The 7,500-nt window shown below is 48.3% G+C and overlaps 1 protein-coding gene across 1 annotated transcript in view; it reads left to right on the top strand.

Moving 5' to 3' along the window:
- LOC124002279 (son of sevenless homolog 2-like) overlaps positions 1 to 4,746 on the top strand; it is a 98,665-nt gene extending 93,919 nt beyond the window's left edge. The window contains exons 13-20 of the mRNA XM_046309652.1: positions 1,386 to 1,558; positions 1,745 to 1,777; positions 1,983 to 2,000; positions 3,043 to 3,159; positions 3,435 to 3,696; positions 3,856 to 3,897; positions 4,373 to 4,476; positions 4,681 to 4,746. Of these exons, the coding sequence (XP_046165608.1) occupies positions 1,386 to 1,558; positions 1,745 to 1,777; positions 1,983 to 2,000; positions 3,043 to 3,159; positions 3,435 to 3,696; positions 3,856 to 3,897; positions 4,373 to 4,476; positions 4,681 to 4,746 (815 nt within the window). The remainder of the gene's footprint in view (positions 1 to 1,385; positions 1,559 to 1,744; positions 1,778 to 1,982; positions 2,001 to 3,042; positions 3,160 to 3,434; positions 3,697 to 3,855; positions 3,898 to 4,372; positions 4,477 to 4,680) is intronic.
- The last annotated feature ends 2,754 nt before the right edge of the window (positions 4,747 to 7,500 follow it).

The following is a 7,500-nucleotide window of genomic DNA, read 5'->3' as shown; positions in this document are numbered from 1 at the left end:
ACGCTTTTATCGAACTTACAGAACTGGCAACATTCACTGTGACACATCGATTCAGTATATATATGTGGCCCACGAGGGAATGCGAGCCCCTCAACCCTGTTGGTGCTAACGTGCTAGTGTAGAGGAGGCAGGGTAGCCTAGTGGTTAGAGTGTAGAGGAGGCAGGGTAGCCTAGTGGTTAGAGTGTAGAGGAGGCAGGGTAGCCTAGTGGTTAGAGTGTAGAGGCGGCAGGCTGGCCTAGTGGTTAGAGTGTAGAGGAGGCAGGGTAGCCTAGTGGTTAGAGTGTAGAGGAGGCAGGCTGGCCTAGTGGTTAGAGTGTAGAGGAGGCAGGGTAGCCTAGTGGTTAGAGTGTAGAGGCGGCAGGGTAGCCTAGTGGTTAGAGTGTAGAGGAGGCGGGGTAGCCTAGTGGTTAGAGTGTAGAGGAGGCGGGGTAGCCTAGTGGTTAGAGTGTAGAGGAGGCAGGGTAGCCTAGTGGTTAGAGTGTAGAGGTGGCAGGGTAGCCTAGTGGTTAGAGTGTAGAGGAGGCAGGGTAGCCTAGTGGTTAGAGTGTAGAGGTGGCAGGGTAGCCTAGTGGTTAGAGTGTAGAGGTGGCAGGGTAGCCTAGTGGTTAGAGTGTAGAGGAGGCAGGGTAGCCTAGTGGTTAGAGTGTAGAGGAGGTAGGGTAGCCTAGTGGTTAGAGTGTAGAGGAGGCAGGGTAGCCTAGTGGTTAGAGTGTAGAGGCGGCAGGGTGGCCTAGTGGTTAGAGTGTAGTGGCGGCAGGCTGGCCTAGTGGTTAGAGTGTAGAGGCGGCAGGGTAGCCTAGTGGTTAGAGTGTAGAGGCGGCAGGGTAGCCTAGTGGTTAGAGTGTAGAGGAGGCAGGGTAGCCTAGTGGTTAGAGTGTAGAGGAGGCAGGGTAGCCTAGTGGTTAGAGCGTAGAGGAGGCAGGGTAGCCTAGTGGTTAGAGCGTAGAGGAGGCAGGGTAGCCTAGTGGTTAGAGTGTAGAGGAGGTAGGGTAGCCTAGTGGTTAGAGCGTAGAGGCGGCAGGGTATCCTAGTGGTTAGAGCGTAGAGGAGGCAGGGTAGCCTAGTGGTTAGAGCGTAGAGGCGGCAGGGTAGCCTAGTGGTTAGAGCGTTGGACTAGTAACCGGTTGGTTGCAAGTTCAAATCCCCAAGCTGACAAGGTACAAGCTGACAAGGACGTTCTGCCCCTGAACAGGCAGTTAACCCACAGTTCCTAGGCCGTCATTGAAAATAAGAATTTGTTCTTAACTGACTTGCCTGGTTAAATAAAGGTAAAATAAAAAAATAAAATGCTCCACCCCACTGAGCCATTGGATGTATTAGGTTGACTGAGTGATGTATTTAGCTAGGACTACTCTGACCATGTCGCTCTCCTCCCTGTCCCCAGGTATCTACCTGACCAACATTCTGAAGACAGAGGAGGGGAACCCCGACTTCCTGAAGAGACACGGCAAAGAGCTGATCAACTTCAGTAAGAGGAGGAAAGTAGCAGAAATCACAGGAGAGATACAGCAGTACCAGAACCAGCCTTACTGTCTCAAGGTCCAGCAGGACATCAAGGTAGGCCGATCAAAACCAGCCTTACTGTCTCAAGGTCGGCCAATCAAAACCAGCCTTACTGTCTCAAGGTGCAGCAGGACATCAAGGTAGGCCAATCAAACCAGTCTTACTGTCTCAAGGTCAGCCAATCAAACCAGCCTTACTGTCTCAAGGTCGGCCAATCAAAACCAACCTTACTGTCTCAAGGTAGGCCAATCAAACCAGCCTTACTGTCTCAAGGTCGGCCAATCAAAACCAGTCTTACTGTCTCAAGGTCGGCCAATCAAAACCAGCCTTACTGTCTCAAGGTCCAGCAGGACATCAAGGTAGGCCAATCAAACCAGTCTTACTGTCTCAAGGTCGGCCAATCAAAACCAGCCTTACTGTCTCAAGGTGCAGCAGGACATCAACGTAGGCCGATCAAAACCAGCCTTACTGTCTCAAGGTGCAGCAGGACATCAAGGTAGGCCAATCAAACCAGCCTTACTGTCTCAAGGTCGGCCAATCAAAACCAGCCTTACTGTCTCAAGGTCGGCCAATCAGAACCAGCCTTACTGTCTCAAGGTCGGCCAATCAGAACCGGCCTTACTGTCTCAAGGTCCATCAGGACCCCAGGTGGACCAATCAGTCTGTCAGTGTATTCATAAAACACTATTTACTTCCTCTCCTTCTCTCTTCCCCTCCTCTCCACCTCTCCCTCTTTCTTCCCCTCCTCTCCCTCTCTTCCCCTCTCCCTCTTTCTTCCCCTCCTCTCCCTTTCCCTCTCTCTTCCCCTCCTCTCCCTCTCTCTTCCCCTCCTCTCCCTCTTTCTTCCCCTCCTCTCCCTCTTTCTTCCCCTCCTCTCCATCTCTCTTCCCCTCCTCTTCCTCTCTCTTCCCCTCCTCTCCCCCTCTCTTCCCCTCTCCTCATCTCCCTCTTTCATCCCCTCCTCTCCCTCTTTCATCCCCTCCTCTCCCTCTCTCTTCCCCTCCTCTCCCTCTCTCTTCCCCTCCACTTCCCCTCCTCTACCTCTCTCTTCCCCTCCTCTCCCTCTTTCTTCCCCTCCTCTCCCTCTCTCTTCCCCTCCTCTCCCTCTCTCTTCCCCTCCTCTCCCTCTCTCTTCCCCTCCTCTCCCTCTCTCTTCCCCTCCTCTCCCTCTTTCTTCCCCTCCTCTCCCTCCTCTCCCTCTTTCTTCCCCTCCTCTCCCTCTCTCTTCCCCTCCTCTCCCTCCTCTCCCTCTTCCTCTCCCTTCCTCTCCCCCTCTCTTCCCCTCCTCTCCCTGTCTCTTCCCCTCCTCTCCCTCTCTCTTCCCCTCCTCTCCCTCTCTCTTCCCCTCCTCTCCCTCCTCTCCCTCTCTCTTCCCCTCCTCTTCCTCTCCCTTCCTCTCCCTCCCTCCCTCCCTTTTTTTCTCGGCCTCTCCCTCTTCTCCACCAGAATGACAGTGTTCTCCTTGCCATTACCCTACTCTTAAGGAGAATTATTCATCTGATGGCCTGCATTGTGTCTTGTTTTTGTTTTTGTCCCAGAGGTTTTTTGAGAACCTGAACCCGATGGGCAGTCTGGGTGAGAAGGAGTTCTCTGACTATCTGTTCAACAAGTCTCAGGAGATTGAGCCTCGCAACTGCAAGCAGCCGCCACGATTCGTAAGATTAATTTATACGTATCGTCCGTCAGGGTGATGATCAGTTCTATATCACAAAAAAAAAAATGGAGCAGGAAGATGAAAAGCAACGAGAAACATTTTTAAATTGGATTTTCAGATGACTTCCTGAATTGACATGGAATAAATAAAGAAAAACACCCTAAACTCCAGTCCCTGTGCAGAAAATACTTTTTCATAAATTCATCTGTCTTTTTTAACAAAGTGCTTAACAGTTACCAGGTCCTCAACCCTCCTCTTGTACCCTCTCTCCTCCAGCCCAGGAAGACCCTGTACCCCCTGAAGTCCCCAGGGATCCGGCCGGTGCGCACCTCTACGTCAGGGACCCTGAAGGGCCACCCCGTACCCTTGGAGAGAGAGCCCCCCCACAAGATCACCTTCAGGAGCATCGCTGAGACGGAGCATGAGACCTCTTCCGTAGCCTCGGTCCCCACCTCACCCAACACCCCCACCCCTCCGCAGTCTGCCACCTCAGACCTCATCTCTGTCTTCATGGAGCAAGACCTCTGCACCTTCTACGGTGAGGCTGGGGCACATAGACACACACACACACAGTTGTACATAAATACACACACAGACACACAAATGCACACACTTCTCTCTGGTGAAACACTGTGAATGGTATCGCTGGTGATATTGGTAGAACCGATATATTTCAACATCTGTTTTCATTTTACAGGTGGAAACTCCATATTCGCTAATGTACTCCTCCCACCCTCAAGTGAGTGTTACGGATGCTGTGTCGAGTCCCCCCCCTGCTGTGTCGAGTCCCCCGCTGTGTCGAGTCCCCCCCCTGCTGTGTCGAATCTCCCCCTGATGTGTCGAGTCTCCCCCCTGCTGTGTCGAGTCCCCCTGCTGTGTCGAGTCTCCCCCCTGCTGTGTCGAGTCCCCCTGCTGTGTCGAGTCCCCCCTGCTGTGTCGAGTCTCCCCCCTGATGTGTCGAGTCCCCCCCCCCCGCTTTGTCGAGTCTCCCCCCACCCCTGCTGTGTCGAGTCCCCCCCGCTGTGTCGAGTCGTCGTCGTCCCCCCCCCCCCCGCTGTGTCGAGTCCACCCCCTGCTGTGTCGAGTCCCCCCCCCCCCCCTGCCGTGTCGAGCCCTCCCTCAGTCTACTGTATGACACGTGCTGGTGTTATAAGGGCTTTATCAATACATTTGATTGATTGATTGATTGATCTCTTGTGCCCTGCTATGTGTAGAGGTCCAGTCAGTATCGTGTGGAAGCCTTCACCAGCTAGGAGAGGACTTACTCAAACCTCCTCCACTTCCCCCTCGCAGGAAGGATGCTTTCTCTGAGACCAAGGTTAAAACACACACACACACCACGGTTTCTGTTAGGAAAATATGGCACGGGACATTTGAACGTCAGAATTTTAATTTACCAAACATTTAAGAAATGTTCCCGGGCCCGTTTGCATTGGTTGCTTAACCTAAATTAGAGCGTTCATCCACAGGGCTCAGAATGACAGAAATCACATTTTAGATGATGGTCGTTATATCTTAACAGAACGTGGAACTCGGAGGCAACGACGTGCGTCATTCTTACCGAATTCCGATGAGCAATCTCCCTTAAAGTACATATTAATGACATTTTCAAAATGATACAGCCTAATTGGCTTACTCTTGTCTGTTCAGAAATAAATAAAATCGTTCAAAATAGGCTACTATACCAGAAAGCATGATTTGGCCACAAGAAAAAAATCTGGAATCGAACCAGGTTCTGTAGTGACGCCTCGAGCACTGAGATGCAGTGTCTTAGACCGCTGTGATACAGCCTGGAATCAAACCAGGGTCTGTAGTGACGCCTCGAGCACTGAGATGCAGTGCCTTAGACCGCTGCGCCACTCGGAAACCCAAGAAGGGTCCACAATTTGGGCCGCAAATGACCAAAGAGATGATGGTTGAGTTACGACTGTCAGTGAAAAGCAGAGAGACTCAGCCAGGCATATCGCAATATTTATTAAAAAATACAATCGTGGAAAATATAAACAAACAAACAAACAAATAGCTATTGCTGTAAAGAGAAGACTGTCTTTTCAGTTTTCAAAATGCTTAACTTAATTGAGTGAAAAGTCTCATTGGCACCAATGGGAGAACATCGGCCATATTCCTCGGAGGGGTGTACAGAGTCACTGTCTTTATCATTGGCTCAGTGACACTTTGTTTTATAACAAATCATTTCCTCCTCCGGGTTTAGAAGGACGTCGTTATTCTCTTAGTGTCTTCACCTTCTCGTCTTTATATACGGTCGTATTTATTGATCTGTTCGTCAGAGTTAAGCAGAGTAAGCCTACCTTGTCATTTGTTGTATTAAAAAATATATATATTCTGCTAATCTCTCCTCCAGTCATATAAAGTGTAGTAGAATTGTACGAAATGTGTTTTTTTTAAATGGACAAACGTTTTCCTGTGCGAAGAAAGGAGAGGAAATGTGGGCTATCTGATGGCTTCCGGGTTGGGATGCGCGCTGTGTTAAGAAGCAGTGCGGCTTGGTTGGGTTGTGTATCGGAGGACGCATGACTCTCCCGAGCCTGTATGGGAGTTGTAGCGATGAGACAAGATAGTAGCTACTAAAAACAATTGGATACCACGAAATTGGGGAGAAAAAGGGGTCAAATTCACACACAAAAAAATAATAATAATAACAATAAGAGTTTAGAAAAATACTTACAGAATAAACTAAAGTAAATTTTTTTATAAAAGAGCATCAATAAAACAATAACGAGGCTATATACAGGGTATTACGGTACAGAGTCAATGTGGAGGCTATATACAGGGTATTACGGTACAGAGTCAATGTGGAGGCTATATACAGGGTATTACGGTACAGAGTCAATGTGGAGGTTATATACAGGGTATTACGGTACAGAGTCAATGTGGAGGCTATATACAAGGGTATATAGCCTACAGAGTCAATGACTGGTACCATAACCCCCTGTATATAGCCTCCACAATGACTATGTACCATAATACTTTTGTATATAGCCTCCACATTGACTCTGTACCGTAATACCCTGTATATAGCCTCCACATTGACTCTGTACCGTAATACCTCACGGTATATAGCCTCTACATTGACTCTGTACCGTAATACCCTGTATATAGCCTCCACATTGACTCTGTACCGTAATACCCTGTATATAGCCTCCACATTGACTCTGTACCGTAATACCCTGTATATAGCCTCCACATTGACTCTGTACCGTAATACCCTGTATATAGCCTCCACATTGACTCTGTACCGTAATACCCTGTATATAGCCTCTACATTGACTCTGTACCGTAATACCCTGTATATAGCCTCCACATTGACTCTGTACCGTAATACCCTGTATATAGCCTCACATTGACTCTGTACCGTAATACCCTGTATATAGCCTCCACATTGACTCTGTACCGTAATACCCTGTATATAGCCTCCACATTGACTCTGTACCGTAATACCCTGTATATAGCCTCCACATTGACTCTGTACCATAACACCCTTTATATAGCCTCCACATTGACTCCGTACCGTAATACCCTGTATATAGCCTCCACATTGACTCTGTACCGTAATACCCTGTATATAGCCTCCACATTGACTCTGTACCGTAATACCCTGTATATAGCCTCTACATTGACTCTGTACCGTAATACCCTGTATATAGCCTCCACATTGACTCTGCACCGTAATACCCTGTATATAGCCTCCACATTGACTCTGTACCGTAATACCCTGTATATAGCCTCCACATTGACTCTGTACCGTAATACCCTGTATATAGCCTCCACATTGACTCTGTACCGTAATACCCTGTATATAGCCTCTACATTGACTCTGTACCGTAATACCCTGTATATAGCCTCCACATTGACTCTGTACCGTAATACCCTGTATATAGCCTCCACATTGACTCTGTACCGTAATACCCTGTATATAGCCTCCACATTGACTCTGTAACCGTAATACCCTGTATATAGCCTCCACATTGACTCTGTACCGTAATACCCTGTATATAGCCTCCACATTGACTCTGTACCGTAATACCCTGTATATAGCCTCCACATTGACTCTGTACCGTAATACCCTGTATATAGCCTCCACATTGACTCTGTACCGTAATACCCTGTATACAGCCTCCACTTTGACTCTGTACCGTAATACACTGTATATAGCCTCCACATTGACTCCGTACTGTAATACACTGTATATAGCCTCCACATTGTTATTTTACTGCTGCTGTTTAATTATTTGTTTTATTTTATTCAAATTTTTACATTAAAAAATATATATATATACTAAGTTCTTAAAGGCTTGTAAAGTAAGTATTTCACAGTGGAGGCT

Source organism: Oncorhynchus gorbuscha, linkage group LG17 (genome assembly GCF_021184085.1).
Source record: "Oncorhynchus gorbuscha isolate QuinsamMale2020 ecotype Even-year linkage group LG17, OgorEven_v1.0, whole genome shotgun sequence".
Lineage (NCBI taxonomy): Eukaryota > Metazoa > Chordata > Actinopteri > Salmoniformes > Salmonidae > Oncorhynchus > Oncorhynchus gorbuscha.
Note: the sequence above shows the minus strand (reverse complement) of the source record. Positions and strands in the feature narration are given on the sequence as shown.